The following is a 19,898-nucleotide window of genomic DNA, read 5'->3' as shown; positions in this document are numbered from 1 at the left end:
TGCATTGTCTCATATGTTTCCTTCGTATTTACTGCATGCGCGATCGGGATAGATGGCTTTTGGTTGCCAATATGCAATAATACGGCCTTTAAACTTAATTTATTGGCGTCTATGAACAATCGCCACTCTTTTGAATCATATGGTTCACCAAACTGTTTAAATAGACCAGCAATGTTTTTGCAATAACAAATACTGTCCTTCTTCGTATAGTACTGGGAGAATTGTTCGTGACGAGTCCTATAATATGTTACCTTAAGATCGGATGAAACAAATTTAAATTGTTGCATACGAGAGGCGTGTAGTTCGGCCTTTTCTTTTGACAATTCCAAATCCCTTATCCAATCATTGAGTTGTGCTTGTGACAAAGGGTTTCTTTCGTTTTCCGTTTGCAATTCAGTACAACATGATGCCGCGTAATCAGATACTGCTGTTGACAATGAAACTGGAGCCGGAACTAAAGTTAAATTTGATGCTGGCAATCTAGCTTCCGTTGAATTTAGTACTGGTAATGACACTGTAGATACGCTCGCATAGGTTACTTTTCTTGACTTTCCAACCCCAAATACTTTTGTAGTACAAATATAGCAGTCCGTTGAATGGCAAGTTGGTTCCCTCCACTTCATTGGTGTAATAAATTTCATATGTCGTCTAAATAGATAGTTTAAGAAACTTGTCAGATATGCATTAAAAGAGAGCAAACTCCTAATTTTTATGATGTACCTTTTGGTTCCGGTTTCCGAAAATATCAATTCGACTCGACATGTGGTGCACACAGTATTCGGTGTCCATGGTTTTTCATTGTTTCTAGGCTCAATTCCATAACACTTATGGTATGCAAATTTCAAAGGATTTGAAAACACACGTCGCATCCTTTTAACGATAAACTCCCCGCAGATGAAACAGAACATATCTGGATCATTTTTACACTCAAATTCTCGCGCCCTTTTATTCATATTATATTTTTAAGCAAATGACGGATTATAAACTGCAATTAAAAAATGAACAGTATCCGGCGATCCTTGCAGAAATTATGAAGGAACGAGGCACATGTACTATTATTTATACTTACATAGATCACCTACCTATACAAAAAGGTTCCCTAGTTATACATAGAAAACACTACCTGCCTTAAACATATGATCTTGCTTGAAATGTGTCTGTGCTTGAGATAACGACACTAACAATTTTTTGTATCTAATAACCCTTCCAAAATCTACCTGAAACTAACTGATCTGCGAATACTAACACATATTACCAGTAGGGTACTTAACACGTTCCCTGTCCGCTGAGCCACATATGGTTCAGGAAACGTGCGCCTGATAAGCACTGATACGTTCCTGAGCCATATGTGTGTCAGCATAGAAAAAATTCCCTGAACCACATGTGTTTCATGAACATGCAGAAGCAAAAATGGACCATATGTGTTTCAGGTAGAAATACCCTACATCCGTTTTTTTTTTAGTTATTATTATTACTAAAGCTATCCTATGACTACAGAAAAAACCTTGTTGGACTTGACGGTCAATTTTGCATTTTTGTATTGGGACAGGGAACGTGTTAAGTATTAAATGGATATATTTACTTGAATGCTTGTAACTTTTGTATTAGTTCATCGATTTTGTTTAATCAAAGTTTATTTTTTTTGTAATAAAACGGAGCTTAGAGTGAAAACAAAAAATATACGAAAAAGTAAAAAGTTTTCGAGATCCTTTCTCTCAAAGAACAAATTTTTTTATATTTTTACAAAAAAAATTAAAAAAATCCGTTATGATAGCTCGTTATCTTTAAATCTGCAGGGCCTAGCAAAAAGTGTTTTACACACAGTTTATAGCAAATTTTATTACCTTTTAAAAGCTTTCAACGGTTTTGGAATCGCTCAATTCGTTTTCGAGATATATATGATTAAGTGAGCCGAATTTTTTTTTTTTTTGAAATAACGGTAATTCGTAAATATCTCAAAAACGTTACCATAGAATAAAAAATAACCTTGATTTTCGGAATCAGACGGTGATTTTACATAGGAATTTCATAACGGCGTCTCTGGTGCAGAAAAAAAGCTGAAATTTGTGACCCAGTGTTATCAAGTTAGGTGTGCATGTATAGTATCCAAAAAACTTCCAAAGTAGGGGAAAGTGCGAGAGCAAAATGGCATTTCATTTTGAGAGGTATGTAGTTGAAAGTTTATATTGGATACATTTTTACTTGTAAGAATTTGCAAGTGAGAAAAACAGCTGATCACAAAGTAAAAGTAAACACGAATTCAAATTTGTGAATTGCGTCAAAGTGCTAAATTTAAATAAAAATGGTGACTAAAGTGGAGAATGTAAGTAAGTATATTTTAAATAAAATTTATAAAGTTTATTTGAAGTCATATTTATTAAATGGGAATTAGCCAATGATATAGAGGTATGCGCTTCTGGACCACAGCTTCGAGTCACCTTCGCTGCCATTCTCGAAATATATGTTAAATCATTAAATAAAGGGAAAATATGAAGAAAGCTGTGATTGCCACAACAATACAGTTGCTGATGGAATGTTCTTCATTTGACAGCAATAATGAAATGGAATTTTTTTAATTTAATGCGTAATTTTTATACATTTTCCTGCCAGCAATTTAATCAGCTGTTCGTAAAACTTACTAGTTGTTACCGGTTTTGCGTTCATGCACCCGTTTTGATATTTTTCTTTTTGAGAGCGAGTTCTCGGAAATTAAGTTACCGCCAAGTTACTGTACATACTATATCATTTTTACAGGAACATATATGTATATATATATAATTGGCGCGTACACCCTTTTTGGGTGTTTGGCCGAGCTCCTCCTCCTATTTGTGGTGTGCGTCTTGATGTTGTTCCACAAATGGAGGGGCCTACTGTTTCAAGCCGACTCCGAACGGCGGATATTTTTTATGAGGAGCTTTTTCATGGCAGAAATACACTCGGAGGTTTGCCATTGACTGCCGAGGTGCGTAAATACCTATCTTTAAGCTGTAGAGGGTCTAACAAAAGTGATGCCCAGAGGTAGAAGTATAATTTTACACGATAGAACAATGCTTTAGAATTATTGAAACTTATTGTTATGAAAATAGTTGATCTTTAAGAACAACATATCGCATAAATAGTAATTTTTTTGCGGAAATAATCGTCCGATGAGTCGACAATTTAATGGGTTGTTGAAAAAATTTCTAGAATCTGGTTCTGTTGATTATAGAAAAAGTACTGACAGTCCAAAAACTGGACTCTTTGTTGGGAATATTGCTGCTGTAGCGCAAAGTATTGCTCAACATCCTTCAACATCGATATCACGACGTATTCAACAATTGGGCAGTGATGAATCGACTGTTTGGGGATTTTTTTTTTGTTTGAAAGATGCTTTACATATTTCCAAGGTGTAAATGGGTATAAAACAGCAAGATATGTCTTTAAAATATGATTGTTTGATGTTTCATTTACTATTGAAAATGACAAAGAAAAGAATGAAGGAATCGTACAAGCAAAATATTTTTGATGCCGATTTAAAAGACTTTGAATGCAACAATTTCTAAATATTTAACAGTTTGTGGCCAGAATTTCACATCAAACCTAATACTTGAAAAAATCGTGCAACACAGCTGTTGTGGTTGCCACTCAAACAACACCTTATTGTCGGAGATCAAACTCTTTCATCTGAGTACTTTTAAATGTTTGATTAACCCTCTAGTTGTGTATTAGTAGTGTAGTTTGATAAAAACTTAAAGCCTCACTTCCTATCTGGGAGCAGGAAATTCGAAACTCCGAACAAAGTTAACACCTCTCCCATTCAGGAGGCAAAGAGCCTTGCCGCTGCAGTTTATATCTTCATATTATATTTTATAATTATGTATTTAAGCCGTTTTGTGCAGATGAGGTTGCTTTTTCCCGTCATTATCCACGGATGCCTAAAGTTGTATGCTCGGAGATCCTCTGTGGTACTGCTACTGTTTCCGTCGTTTTTGTTAAGTGTTTAGGGAACGATGCTGAAAAGACACCCCTTCTGAACACATATATCTTCTATCTATATATATAAATGTGAAAATCTGTCCCTATATTCGCTTAAAACTCGCGAACGGGCTCACCTATCCAAACCAAATTTTTAGGCTTTGTTTGGACTATTCAGTAGATGGTTTGTGTTTTAAAATTTTAAGAATCGTATACCAGGGTCTCGAGAAATAGGCCAAAACGTGAACCCGGGTAACCCTAGGATGTGTTTGTACAATATGGGTAGCAAATGGAAGCTGTTGGTGAATGCTTTAGTTCAGAGTATTTTTCATGCCGCTCCGTGACTAGGGTCCCGAGATAGAGACCAACACATGGACCCTAGAATGTGTTTGTACAATATGGATAGCAATTGGAAGCTATTGGTGAATGCTTTAGTACAGAGTATTTCTCATGCCGCTCCGTGACTGGGGTCTCGAGATATAGGTCAAAACGTGGGCCCGGGTAACCTTCGGATGTGTATATACAATATGGGTATCAAATGGAAGCTGTTGGTGAATGCTTTAGTTCAGAGTATTTTTCATGCCGCTCCGTGACTAGGGTCCCGAGATAGAGACCAACACATGGACCCTAGAATGTGTTTGTACAATATGGATAGCAATTGGAAGCTATTGGTGAATGCTTTAGTACAGAGTATTTCTCATGCCGCTCCGTGACTGGGGTCTCGAGATATAGGTCAAAACGTGGGCCCGGGTAACCTTCGGATGTGTATATACAATATGGGTATCAAATGGAAGCTGTTGGTGAATGCTTTAGTCCAGAGTATTTTTCATGCCGCTCCGTGACTGGGGTCTCGAGATATAGGTCAAAACGTGGACCCGGGTAACCTTTGGTTGTGGATGTGCAATATGGGCATCAAATGAAAGCTGTCGATAAGTGCTTTAACGTGGGGTAATTTTCATACCTATTGATGACTAGGGTCTCGAAATATATGCCAAAACGTGGACCCACCGTGTCTTTGCCCAGCGAAGCGGGTCGGGTTTGCTAGTACATTATATATCTATAACATATGTATGTAGGATATATGTATGTACATTAGACTATAGTGAAAAAAAATTCGCCATGCAACCCTGAGTCGAAAATGTTTTTGTAAGGCAATTTTTTTCTTACCGAACGGAGGTAGTGCCTTTTTACATTTTTCGTCAAATCCTCGGCATTTTGGCCACGCCGCCTTCAGAGCGATATTTCAATGTTCTTGACGTGAGGGGATAATTTTTGTTTGTTCCAGAGTTCATTGGTTGCAAGTACTCACTTCCAGTATTTACCCACCATATTCAATTATAGGGTGTGATTAACGCAACGCTTTTACTCCTTTCTTTCAAAAACCATACTTTTAGAATGATTAACAAAGGTTTCACTCCCCTTGGCGCTTAGATGGATTTTCTTTTCGAAATAATCCAGCTACTTATGGAAGATTTGTTAATTCATTTGGTTGCTTCAATTGGTTCCGCTGTAGCGTTTCCTACCAATGCTATTTTCAATACATATTGACAGTTTCTGTCAGTTAATCTTTCTACCAAATTGATCGGAAAATATATGCCTTCAACGGTTTAATTATTTCTGAGTTCTAGATTTCCATTTAACATCGACGTCTCAGAACACCAAAACAAACAAAAAAGAGCACTAAGATTTCAATATTTCACAATGTTGTTCGAAAGTTAGGAAATTACGAAATATCAATCATGTACGATGGCAATGTCAGTGTCAAAATAAAATGGTTCCAAATCATCTTCCCCTGAAAAGTCTGAATCATAAAATTCCAGTACATTAGTGAAATTTGGCTCCACCTAATCCAAATTCTGGCTTGACAGCTAAGCGGCTCCAGTTTCAGAGTGGCCAGAGAGTAATGATTGTTGTTCCAAGAGATCAAGGCTATTTTCGGCTCAGCGGCCGAATTATTGGAGCGAACACAATCCACAAGTGTTCGACCAAGCGTTAATGCATCCTTAAAAATTGACCGTTTGGTGCGCTTTATTTCTTTCGAAATGAAGAAGGGCATACCGCAGCTGCCTCAATTATTTTCATTGGGGTTACGTCAAGCTGGTAGCGTTTCTTAATAACAAAGGTGCTTTTAAAATGTTCTTGCGATGGCAAAAGTACTCGATGTTAACGGATTTTCGTACTCCCAAGGTTCTGGTGAATTTAATAAAAAAAATGCTTTTATACAGGTTCGTTAATTCGAAATTAGGAACCTCGACGATACGAAGAGCCGTCAGCAGTGGCACCCTTCAAGGCAGCATGCTGTCTCCACTCATTTGTGTTCTGACAATGAATAAATTGCTGAACAACCTTGAAGAGAGGAGTACCATGCGCTATCGCATATGTTCAACGAAAGTGCTCGCTACCTAGGCTTGCTTTAGGTACAAAGCTGAAATGGAAATTAAATGTAGAAAACAGAGTGAAGAAAGCTTCAATAGCACTTTACTCATGCCAGAAAACCACAGGATTAACTTGAGGTTTATTTCCGAAAATAGTACACTCATTGTACTCGCAAACGTAAATTGTACATATTAGTATGGTCGCCGGCACTTGATAAAAATAGTATTGCGAACAGATTGGCTCACATTCAAAGAGCAGCAAGCTTATAAATAAGTGAAATTATTAGAAGCATTAAACGAAATTTTATACTTAATGCCAATTGACTTATATAGTAAGCAACTAGTTACAAAGTCAGCATCGAAGCTCAGGTAACTTGCCCTCCCAAAAACATAAAATAAAAGTCAATCGACTATAATAGAAAAATGTTCCACTATTCCAGCCACTATAGATTTTTGTAACAGTCTAGGGCTTCATTCTAATAAATAATTCAGCACAATGACCTTCAGAAGAGGACTGGGACAATGGTACGGTACATGACGAAAAAAGAATAAATATATTTACTGACTGATTTAAGCTTGATGAACAGGTTGGTGGTGGAGTTTACTCTGAAAAAATAAGCATCAGTGCATGCTTTCGCTTGCCTTATCACCGTAGTGTCTATCGTCATAAGAGAGGGCTTATTGCTCTTAAAGGAGAGACCCCAGCTATGAGGGTATTATAAAACTACACAGATAGTCATGCTCTGAAATCGTTAGAGTCTGTGGAACACTCGTGAAAAACGGTAGTTGAATGCCACAAATTAGTATGCGAAGTATCGCAATATTTTGAAATAAACCTGATCTGGGCGACAGGTCAAAGAAATATAGAAGGTAATTATAAAGCAGATGAGCTCGCAAGAAAACATTCACCCAGATAATGCAGTAATACCGATTCCCTTAGCTACGTGCAAAGTATTGATAGATAGACACTCTATCAATGCTGCTAATGTGCATTGGAGGCAATCACCTTTTTGCCCAATAAGTAGGCAAGCTTGGCCAGAATGGAACCACGGCCGCACAAAATCGCTATTAAATCTCAGGAGACTGTCTAATGCAAAATGGAGGTACCCCATAATGACTATTTTCGAAGCTGTCAAGAAATTGAAGAGGAAGAAACGGTGGAACACCTTCTGTGTATATGAATTGCTCTATACAGTAAAGGAATATTAAAAGGTTATTAACAGGTAAAAGGATTTTAACAGATTGGTTCAGTGAAGACTCGGGAGTGTACAGGAAGAGCTCCAGTGCTCGATATACGAGCAGATGAACTTAAGCGACTGTATCACTCACGTGGGCACAAGCCAACATCTGAAGATAAAATAACCGAGCGCGAACGTACGATAGCAAAGTGGCAAATAGATGGGATCACTCCTTTAAAGGACGATGGACGTATAAGTTAATCCCCAAACTAGATGAATGGATAAGCAGAAAGCACGGCGAAACGGTTTACTATCTAACGCAAATCCTCAGTGGACATGGTGGCTTTCTTGCGTACCTCCACCGTTTAAAACTAGCAAATAATTCGACCTGCTTAGAAAGTCACAGCGAAGATAAGAGTGCAGAACACGTGACTTTTCACTACGCCAGATTTAATGAAAAGCGTTTCTAAATCGCGAAAGTTCTCAGCGTCGTCCTCACACCAGAAAACCTTGTAACGCAAATGCTGAACTCCAAAGAGAAATGGGAAGTTATAAAACAGTTTGCAGCATGGATATTAATAAAACTGCGAAGCATAGAATGGAAGCGCAAAGCGGAAGCAAAGCGAATGCGACCGATATAGAACACCCAAGAGATGCCTAGATGCGTCACCCAAAGAAGCCATTGTGAAACAGATTTCCTATGGGGATGACTGTATTCACGAACAGACGACAAGCACGAACGCGTGAGGTAAAGCCTCAAGACGAACCCAAACAGACGCCAAGTCGATATCGAGTAAAGATATTGCAATTTTCCGATGCCCCTTTGCTGACAAACCAATGGATACTATGAATAGCGTATAACCCCAATACACAATTAAGAGAGGTACCTGCATCCACCTGGTGGCATAAACACGGCTCCACCTTGATGAAATTGTTTCTAGCAGTCCCAGGGTGTAATTAGCCGAGAGGGGAGGAATGCTATAGGGTTAGTGGGAGCATGCCCCACATACCACTGTTGTGACGGCACCTTTGATGATGTTTCTTCTGTCATTTTCGATTTTAACCTAACAACATAGGATAGTGTTACCCAAATAACGTCGCATATATTACACCGAGTCTTCAATAATTGGGCCAACCAATTATGTACATAAAAGTTACTTCAAAATAGAGCCTAATCAATTTCATCTCTCTCTGGTCACCCTATAATATTCCTTAAATGGCTAAGACTTGGTTATTATACTTTTATTCACTTTTTATTTTATTTATCATATTTACTAAACATAACACTATAATACAAATTTATTATTACATTTCATAAATTACATTAAAAATTTCGAAAATTTCACCGATTTCGAAAAACATTATTCTTCGAACGTGTAAGCAAGAAAGCAAAATAGAGGATACAAAGGATAGAAAAGAAGAGAGATTATAGTAGATACATATTAACGAATTAGCACAGCGAAATAAGGCTGAAATTTAGTATATCGTTTTAATGTTTATCACAGTTTTGTATATACAAACAGGATGGTTTTTATAAATTTGTAAAAAATTAAAATACAAAATGAAAGAGTTCGAATATTGAAGCATGGGCTGAAGCACAAGATATTTAGATCCAGAGATAAGAAAAATAGATAAATGAAAGAGATTTGAAATGATAAAAACATTTTCTGATACGGCAGTTTGTATTGGCAGTTTTAGTATTATAAACATAATTATTCAATAGGCACTACATACTAATAGCAGGGAACTTAAAAGTTAACACGTTCGAATGCGGTAATTTCCATTCAATTACACATATGGTTTGGAGAAAAAAATTCATGCAAATTCGTTAACAATTTCCATTTGTTTTGCAAAATGCCTCGATGTGCATTTGTATACATATTTCTTTTTTTTTTTTGAGTATTTTTTCGTTTGTAAATTTTTGTATTGATTCAAAAGTGCGTATCGAATTTTTATAGTTTTAGTTGTTAGTTTTTGTTGGCAGTTTTACTAAAGCGTTCTCAAAAATTTAAAGTTAACAACTACTCACTAAATAGCAAATGTGTATAGAAATGAGCAAGAACAAAATATTAACAAGTTTTTCATAAGTTTATGTATCCTTTCTTCACTGTTGTTTCACTTTCGTTCGAAATTTATTCCTTTTTTGTTCTAAGTTAGTATATATGTATGTATATGTAAAGAGCAAAGCGATTGAAAATGGTTAGGCAGGCGCTTCTGTCGGCGCGTGGCAACCCTCCACATTTTCGGGCCAATCGCACACATTTTCTTGTGGATTGAAAACTAAGTTGGCAGGACATGGCATATGATGTTTGCGTTCACCTTCACACATATAGTAGTGAGTGCAGTCGCTCCAATCTTTATGATAACTAATGTGCCCATCTTCCTCTTCGCAGGTCACTTCGTGAGCTAAAGAATGGAAAAGGTATTAAATTCATTTATTGAACGCAATTAAAGATGTTTCGACTTACGATCTTTCGTGGTATAGGCGCCGCGGGGACCGTGCGATTCGTATGGACCCTCAAATTCCAATTCAACTTTGTAATCCTTTAATTCATCGTTCAACGAATTCAAAAGCGGATACTTGCCAGCGCCGCAACGTCCCGAGAAATCATCCATATCAATAGACCACACCATAATGCCACCGAATCCTTGTTCCTTCAGCCATTCCATCTACAGTAAATTGTAATAACGGCATAAGCGTAAGCAGTCAATGATATGTATCTATACACACGAACCTTGGTTTTTAGCGAACGTTCATCATCGAAACCGACCCACTGATTATCACGATAGGCGAATGGCACCTGCTGTTCAGAGTCCCACACCAATGTCGTATTTTCCGCCGCCAAGAACGAGCACACTTCGTAGTAGCTCAAGAAACCGGCCTCATTCGTAAATTTACCCGCCTTACCACCACCCGACGCCGGCGCTCCGATATCGAATTGTGTCTCGTTGACCAACTCAAATGAACGTCCGTAAGTCGGCATACCAATGAGCAATTTCTCTTTGGGTGCACCTTGTTTCACCCATTCGCGTGCACTGAAGTCCACAGTTAATTTCTTTTGATAGCCAGTTGTCGCCTCCAAGGGGAATAATGGTGAATTGTGTCCAACAGTACGTTCCCATTGGCCGTGAAAGTCATAGGTCATTACGTTGATAAAATCAAGATATTTCGAGATCTCAGGCACATCATAACCGGCGGCGATTGCTTCGAATGAAGCAGGCACTGCGGCAGTTAAAAGCAAACGAGGCTGTCCGGATGATTTCGCTTCGCCTTCAAAAGCAACACGTAACTCACGCAACAGGTTAATATAAGCAGCACGATCTTCAGCTCCACGTGGATACTCCCAGTCCACATCGAGCCCATTGAATTTGTAATCGCGTAGGAAATCGATCGCTTCATAAACGAATTGGTTCATACGGAAGACATTTGAGGTGAGCTCTTTGAATGGTTTTGAACCGAAAGCCCAGCCACCGATGGCCAAAAGAATTTGTAAATCTGGGTTCTCTTCACGCAGAGCAATAACTTGCTCGTAGTTTTCGGGATCATCATCAGTTGCTTCGCTTAGCTTGTGATCTTTGAGTGTAGCAAAAGCATAAACGACGTGGGTGCAGAGTTTAGGATCAATATTTGAGGGTAAAAACTTGCCAGCACCTGGTCGTTTGGCAGACCAACTTGTCAGGTAGCAGAATACTTGAGCCGGGCGTGCTGTGGAGAAAGAAAGACAAGCATAAACATGTACAACTTTAAAATATATGTTTATGTGTGCTTACTATTTTGCTCTTTAGCAAGCAGTCCCGACTTGATGCGATGTTTCTTCACCGGTTTGCGCACCTTACTGAGCAGTTCCTCAACATCAATCTTGATCGGTTCTGGTTTTTCCTCCTAAAAATAGTAAAGGTTTATAAATAAATTACTTGAATTATCATAAAGCTAATATTTACTTCTTCCAAGTCATCGAATGTGGCAGCTACTTCAGTCCAATTTACATCCTTTGCTTCTTTGCCACGCGAGATACCCAGCAATTCTTCACGCATTGCACCAATTAACGGATATTTTACTTTCCCGCCGCACACCTCACCCTTGAAATCATCCATATCGATAGTCCAAACCATAGCACCGCCAAATCCATTTGATTTAATCCAATGCATCTTATTGCGAATAGCTCGCTCATCATCAAAGCCAACCCACTAGCAGAACAAAATGTTTAATTAGTTAAGTCACATGTAAAATTATTCTTTAGAGAAGTTTACCTGATCGCCATCCACCATGTAAGGTACTTTCATTTCATCATCCCAAACATAGACGGCACCATTTAACAACAGCTCGCAAATTTCATAATAGGCCAGAAAACCACTTTCCTTAGTGTAGACACCCTCCCGGCCGCCACCAGTCGCAGGCGCATTTGGACCATGTTTATCGGTGTTTGCCAATGTGAATGAGCGTCCATATGTTGGCATACCTGAACGTGTGAAATGGTAACTTAAAACTGAAGTGCATAATAGGGAATATATTTAGCATACCAATCACAAGCTTCTCCTTTGGCGCACCCATTTTCACCCACATATTGGCAGCATTGTCCACAGACAATTGCTTACGCCATTCCGAGTCGGTAGAGGGCGCATACAACGGTGCATTGTGACCAGTCTCCCGCTCCCATTTGCCGTGGAAATCGTAAGCCATCAAATTTATAAAGTCCAAGTAACTGGCCACGGCTGGCACATCATATCCTCCGCGAACATTATCGGGACCTACTGGTACGGCAGCGGAGAGCAATAAACGTTGTTTCTTCAACTCTTGAGCCTCAGCTTCGAAAGCTTCACGCAGTTCCTTCAACAACAACACAAAGTTTTTCTTATCATCTGAGCCCTTCGGGTATTCCCAATCCATATCCAGCCCATCGAAATTACGCTTACGCAAGAATGGTATGGCTGAGTATATAAATGTCTGACGAGTATAACGTGTAGCGGACATTTCCTTAAACTTTTGAGTACCAAAGGACCAACCGCCCAATGCAAGCAATATCTAGTAGGACACAAAACGAATTTTTTTATTAGCATTGAATATTCGAGAATTCCAGAATTATTCCGACCTGCGACTTACCTTCAATTTCGGATTGGCCTTCTTCAGGGTCAACATGCGATCATAGAGACCGGGCACATTATCCTTTGTCTCATCGTTTGACTCGTATGAGCTTAGTTTACCTTTCTTTAACCAGCCAAAAGCAAAGATGATGTGTGTACATAAATCTGCTGGTATATCTTCAGGTACGAACTTTCCGATCTTCACACGATACTGCGACCAATTCGTATAATAGCAAACGATCTTCATACCACCATCATCGGCTTTGGTTTTTTTGCCCTTCAAAGTAGAGCTGCTCGCCACTAAAGCGGTGCCAGCTGCGATGGTGCCAATTGAACTGCGTACCTTCGATTTCGAACGACCGCGTGCGCGTGACACGGTGGTCGTGGAGGATGACGACGACGAAGATGACTGTTGATCAACACGTTTTTCGATCTCATCAACTGGCGATTGGGTAGCACGTTTTGCAACAACAACATTGCTGCGTGAGTCAGCAGCCGTAGATGCGGATGTGGGGCGACGTAATCGTCGGCGCGTTTTAGCTGCAAAATGGAATAAAAATATTAATTTTAGTAGACAATTTATTTGAACAAAAAATTAGGATAAAAATTTTATAAGAGTAACCATTTAAAATGCTTGGCGGCCACCGTAGCCGAATGGGTTGGTACGTGACTACCATTCGCAATTCATAGAGAGAACGTCGGTTCGAATTTCGATGAAACACCAATGGCAAACCTCCGAGTGTATTTCTGCCATGAAAAAGCTCCTCATAAAAATATCTGCCGTTCGGAGTCGGCTTAAAACTGTAGGTCCCTCCATTTGTGGAACAACATCAAGACGCACACCACAATAGGAGGAGGACCCAAAAAGGGTGTATGCGCCAATAATATATATATATATATATATATATATAACCATTTAAAATTAATATAACACAAATCGTCTTGTTCGGGACCGATTAATTGACTGTTGTTGGTCGGCTCCATTATTAAAAACCGTCTTAAAAACAGTTTTAAGAGCACTAAAGTGTAGAAATTGATTGTCTTGGGGACAAAGATTTCAATTTGTTGTATAAAGCTTTACTCAACTAGAAAACTAAACTTAAGACGAATCATTGAGGCAAAGGCTCCTGTATACCTTAATCAAAATTTTCCCGAATTATTTATTTAGTAAATTTAATATACAAGTTTATTCCTCAAAAGAGATATTATCGCCTTCAAAGTAGTCCCCATCAACTGCAATGCAATTATGCCAGCGTTTGATCAAGCTCTCGAAACATTGCTGGACCCAAGGCGAATCTATTAAAGGTGGTATCGGTAAATCAGCTGATCAGCGAAATCATTCTTTGTTTTCTACTTTGCTTTGACAATCAATCGTACAAAACATTTTTGGCCTTGGCTGGAACTCTATTTTCCGGATAACCTTCAGAGCCGTCTACGATTTTTCCATTGCATCCTTTCGGCTGTTAAAATACATTCCCCATAGTTGACTCGATCAAACAGAAAAAATCGCAGGGAGCCATATCAGATGAATTCGATGGCTGTTGGATGGTATTTGCTTTGTTCTTGATCAAAAATTCACTCATAATGATGGCGGTGCGTTATCATGGTGCAAATCCACGAGTTGGTTTTCCCACAATTCTTTTTTGGTGAATTGTTTTCCGTAAACATCTAATCACCCCCAAATAATAGCACTTCTGGGGAAAATTCGTGTTGTACTTATACAATATCGTTGTAATCCTCAAAAATCGTGAGCATCGCTTTCTTTTTTGGGTGAAAACGACGTGGTTTTCTTTGGTTTTGGTTCGGTTAGAGCTCTCCACTTACTCGCCTGATATCTAGATTGTGTGTCGTACTCATAAACTTCGTCTCGTATCCAGTAATGAGGCGTTTGATGGATGTTTGGTCGGATTAAGTCTTGGACATTATGTATGTGACAAGAAATTCAATTCCTGTGGGACCAACTTTGCAGCAACATGGGGTAAACCCAAATCATTACTTACGGTGACCTGAATGGATCCATAAGCGATGTTCAAGTCTTCTGCCAGCACTCTGATCGATAATTTGCGATTATTGATCTACTTTTCTTTCGTTTTATTGGTGTTTTCATCAGTTTTCAATGTCGACGGCCTGCCACCACGAGTCCATTTTTAACTCAAACTTTAATAAAAACTCGTTTTTTTAAACTCAAATTCATTCTTATACCTGTTACAAATCAAAAATACCTGCAGAGGTAGATTTACTCAAGTCGGCGTAACTTTTACAAGTGTTAAGCAATAACGATGAAATTTTGGTAGGACCATTAAAAACAGATGTGGCAACCTAACAAATACAAAACAGAACTCAAATCAGTCCACTTAGAGCGTCACCTGGCGGTTGTTCCAGAAACTTTTTGATCAAAGTGGTATTTGTAGTGTTTTGTTTGGTCCTTGATCCTCTGCTTTGCAGCTATTGTAAATATATTAAAAAAATATTTTTTTTAACATTAAAAAAAACATGTTATGTATCACAAATTTAAATTTAGCTGGAGATTGACCAGCTAAAGTGGTTTTCCATTTCTCATTCTTCAAAATGTCGATACTTTTTGAGTGAAATCACTTATTTGCGATTGACTTTCACCAATGCGGCTTACACCAAAGTCTGTAACAATCCAAAAATTTACTAGAAGTACATTTTTAGACAAATACTAAAAGTTCGAGCTTAATATCACGTGATCTTCCTATATTCTCAAAATGATACGTTCAACCGATCGCCGAGGTCAACTCTGTCTGTGCCAATTCGGTTTAATGTTAAAAACCGTACTTTTTTTGAAACAAAGCGTCTCTCAAAAAAATATATTTTGGAAATTTAGCTCTACGTCCACTCTTTTTTGGGGATACAATTAAAACTCATTGGATAAGCTCGACTGAAAATTTCAAGTCTTTATATGTTAAATATAGCTCTGAATCTCGGAACCTTTCGAAATTCATCGATGATACATACTTTTATTACATAGGTAGGATACAGGGATTGAGAATGCCATGTTTATGGTTCATTCCATCCTCCATTTAATTCTGTGAAAGAAGAAAACTTCGAAAACGTTGAAAAGATTGTACTCAAAGATCGTGGTTTGAGAATCAGAGAAAGTATGAACAGCCTGTATTGGTGTCTCACTTGGATCGGTGCAGAGCATTACGCGCGATATTTGAAGGCAGTGCAGTAACTTTTGCATAAACAGCATCGCATTGCTATCGCTAAAGAAACGCACTTGTTCAGCCAAAACCCAAGAAACCACAACAAAGTCGAGCGAAAGTCTAGGTTTTGTTGATCATTTTCTTTGTTTGCCGTGACATGTTTCACTTCGAATTCCGCCCAGTCGGCCAAGCAATAAAGAAGAAGTTTTGTGTGAGCATACTGCAGCGTTTGAGAACGAATATTTGGCAATCCATGCAGTGAAACAACTCACGGTTTTTTATTACAACAAAATGCCGGCTCACTCACCATTTCGCAAGCTGTATATTCACCTAATATGGCCATCACTTGAGTTATCACTTTGTGAAAAGCGTTTTGAAGCAATTCAGGCGTTGTGATTCCCTTACAATTCATACTGTCATAGTTGTAATCAACCAGAGAAAAAGGAAACTATGTGCCCTAGAAATGCCCTGCCGAATAACAAGCTGGTACAAATATAAACAGATATATAGTCATTTAGGAATAATATAGTCATTTAGGAATAACGTGTATTAGTTGTTGATAGCGCAGATGCGGCAACAAAATGGTGCGGAATTAGATTCTTGGTGAATGGTGGTGACTTAAACCAACCAACAAACCATGGTAATTACTTTGAAGAAAATAAAATTAAAATTAATAAATAATTGAAGCGCTTAATTTTATTGAAAAATTCCGGCTACTAGTAACAGATTTACATACATATGGTACATGGAGATTCTGCACTGTGTGGTAGTGAACCATTAACCAGTGAACCATCAACCAACCATTAACTATAATTTCATCCCTATCCTATCGCTTAGCTTTGAAGGCTTAATATGTTTTCAAGTTTCTTCTTTGCATCGAAACGTAAATACAAAACTGACTCTTAAAGTCAACAGTCTCCCCGACTTTAAGCTCCGTGAGATTTGAGTAGATACCCATAAACCATATTTCTATTGATTTTATGAAAAAATTGCTTATACGAGTACTACCATATTTCAGTTGACGGGTGCCCGAGTTGTGTATCGAAATGATTTTAAGTACTAGGGCTCTTATAAACGGGAGTATGCCAAACCGCACAATACAGATGTTTTTTGGAGTTACTAAGCAGAAATTCTATTGTAAGTTAATTTAATTTACAGCAGTTGCAATTTAAAGAGATGGAAGACAAAAGAGACCTAATCAATTTTCAAACTTTCGTAGATTTAAATGTGCGATAATCGTTTCAGAAATTTGCGTGTGCGGTTTCCCGCTCAAAAGGCTACCGCATAACCAACACTCTAATACAACGCCTCCAAATCATTAATCAACTTGAGAATGTCATTAATTGACACTGAGTACTACATTAGAGTATGTGTACTGTCGAAATTGCAATTTACGAGATTGAAAGGCAGTTATTTATGAGTGTGTGTTTTTGCGTGTATCCATATACAAACATATATATGTACATATATTTGTGCATAAATTATTAATCGGCTTAGCGCAGATCAGTTGGGTACATTGACCAAGTCTCACAGCCAAACAAATTTTTGAGAATTTGTAGATATTTTGTTTCAAAATCTGTAAATCCTCCGTTTAGCGTTATTATCGCTTAAATCGTCAAAATTCATTTAAATCGAAACAAGCTTTATGAGCGTCACGCTTTGTTGATGCAAAATGATTGCAAATGCTAAGTCCAAAAAACGGCAAACAAGAAAAAAGACAAATGAAAATATTTTGCAGCTGCAGTAACTGCAAATTAAATTAGCATTGCATATTTAGTAGTTGTTGCTAACGCGACAAAACTCCTAACTCCATTAAATGCCTTTCAGCCACTCACCACTGATAGCGAATATTACTTAAATCTCAGGCACGACTTCGTTTAACAAAAATAAAAACAATAAGAACAAACATTAACTGCATCCCCTACTGCAAAAGTAGCATCATAAAGCAACAATTCAGCAGCTGCAGTAACATCAACTGACAACAACAATACTGACAGTGCTGCATAAATTGCATTGTAGTGGCAAATACTTAATTGCTTTTGGTTTCCTGAGGAGCAATTGCCAAGAAAAAATCGGCCGCTGGCCGCACGAAACAATTGTTACCTAACCGTTTTTGGTATTTGCAGTAAATGAACGATTTCATTTGCTATTGATTCTTAATTTTATGTAGTTGAAGATGGTGTCTTTGAACTTTCAAGGGAAAAAGTATTATTGCAAGTTAGTCTTACATACTTACAATTATGACATTATGAAAATCCGGTTAGTGTCGTGGAATCACCGTAGCAAGATTTGTTTTTCATATAAAGTATTTTATATCAAAAAAGTATTTTATTATAATGCTGGAGAATATATGTATAGTACCATAGTTTTTGTTTTGCCAGTTATGTAAAGATAAATAAACAGATGGTATAAAAGGTACGGGTCCAACAGATCGCAACAATACTTGTAGAAGCTTAGTTATTTTGCTTGTGGTTCATTTATGCCATTGAAAAAGCCATAGTTTTGACTGTCATTCGGTTGCCTCAGGCTTGAAGCCCACCATAGGCATAAAGCACCGCATGATAGAAAAAAGTTGTTTAGTGGGCAATTCTTCTGAGTGTATTTTTGTCATGAAAAAGCTAATCCGTTCGGAGGAGATACAAAACTGTAGGTTCCCCCATTTGTAACATCAAGACGCACACCACAAATTGGAGGAGGAGGATTAGGAATGATCGATTCGATAATATTATACACCAATTTTCTGTGGCGAGTCTAGTTCTGGAGTTAAATTATGGTCAGTGATAACATGGGTTAGGTTTACCTGGCTGGCTGAGAGCCATCACATAGACCCATTAGTCCTTAGTGGTACCAAATGGAGCTACACCTTTACGTTTCTCTATAGCAGATATATTATAATAAATCTGAGTCTTTTGTGAATCTAAATAAACTATGAAGCTATAACCCCGAGATAATTATCATATTGTGAAAATTCTAAGCATTTTATTCGTGTTCTAGCTAGCAGAACACGAACATAGAAGGTGTTCTAAAGTTTTGGTCTTTTCCAGTTCAATGCAAAATCTGCAGTTATCATTGTTTGTAATTCCTATCTTGTATGCGTGTGCCGCCGGTAATTGTGACCTGTCGTATAACTACGATAGTTCTTCTTTCTTTTCTAGACGGAGCTAGTACGTGTCTGGCGTATTTATCTGCATGCTGTTTACACATGATTTTCGCGGGTTCGCAAGTGGCGAGATTGTTAGACCTCAGGTCTATCTGTCCTTTCATGTCCATGGGTTTTAATATGCCGTTTTTTTGTGACAACATTGTAATGTTATTTATTTATTAATTTATTTACTAGCAGATCCAACAATTTTCGTCCCACACAAAGTTTATTTAAAATGAACGAAACATTTTTTGGATTATGTTATATTCAAGTAGTTTATTTACCCGAAAGGACGAAGGAGGTGGAGATAATCAAGTGTGAGACCAAATCAGTGCTTCGTGATACGTTCTTCATTTTTACAAACCTATCGATGCCATCTCGTTTTTTTTTCAACTAAACCCGGTAACCATTCAGAGTATTTTTTTTTCATTGACGATTCTTAGATGTTTTTAGAGGCGTTGTACAATTGTAACAAGTTTAAAGTATATAAAAGGTTAATAATACGCATTTTTCATTTGATAATTTAACTTGTTTTAAGAAAGTATATCCTTTATAATTGCTACTCGCTCCCCATAAGATCTGTCACAATTGCGCGTTCGATCACTATGAAGGTCGTTATTCTTTATTAGTATGGCGCTTTTATTATAGTATGCTCAACAGGATTTTATTTTGCAGGCGTTGGACAGAGGTGATGTACCTTTGACTAGCGCCTCATTCAGAGTATGTCCGTAATAATTCCGCCAAGTTTCGTTGCATTGTTACATAAAATCCAATGCTACTTAAGAATTTTACTTCTAAGATTCTCAACCACATTTGTGTTGTTCATTGCTGTGCACATGTTTAGATTATTCCACGTGCTGTTAGTAGTTGCTCTAATGTCCTCCTTCTCAATTCGAGAAAACAAGGAAACTGACAGAGCTTGTATTTTAAGGGTGCGACCCTGCTTACTATACATATATGCCGCCATGTTAATAGCATTGACCACGGCTTTACAAGC

The 19,898-nt window shown here is 37.9% G+C and overlaps 1 protein-coding gene across 2 annotated transcripts in view; it reads right to left on the bottom strand.

Moving 5' to 3' along the window:
- Positions 1-8,856: 8,856 nt before the first annotated feature.
- LOC129241526 (probable chitinase 10) overlaps positions 8,857-19,898 on the bottom strand; it is a 73,584-nt gene continuing 62,542 nt past the window's right edge. For both annotated transcript variants that reach the window (XM_054877916.1, XM_054877914.1), the window contains 8 exons: positions 12,609-13,129; positions 12,029-12,530; positions 11,759-11,967; positions 11,450-11,695; positions 11,279-11,390; positions 10,243-11,213; positions 9,976-10,177; positions 8,857-9,913 (listed from right to left, as the gene is read on the bottom strand). In XM_054877916.1, the coding sequence (XP_054733891.1) occupies positions 9,708-9,913; positions 9,976-10,177; positions 10,243-11,213; positions 11,279-11,390; positions 11,450-11,695; positions 11,759-11,967; positions 12,029-12,530; positions 12,609-13,129 (2,969 nt within the window). In that variant the 3' untranslated portion in view covers positions 8,857-9,707. The remainder of the gene's footprint in view (positions 9,914-9,975; positions 10,178-10,242; positions 11,214-11,278; positions 11,391-11,449; positions 11,696-11,758; positions 11,968-12,028; positions 12,531-12,608; positions 13,130-19,898) is intronic.

The sequence above is a fragment of the Anastrepha obliqua genome, chromosome 3 (assembly GCF_027943255.1).
Source record: "Anastrepha obliqua isolate idAnaObli1 chromosome 3, idAnaObli1_1.0, whole genome shotgun sequence".
NCBI lineage: Eukaryota > Metazoa > Arthropoda > Insecta > Diptera > Tephritidae > Anastrepha > Anastrepha obliqua.
Note: the sequence above shows the minus strand (reverse complement) of the source record. Positions and strands in the feature narration are given on the sequence as shown.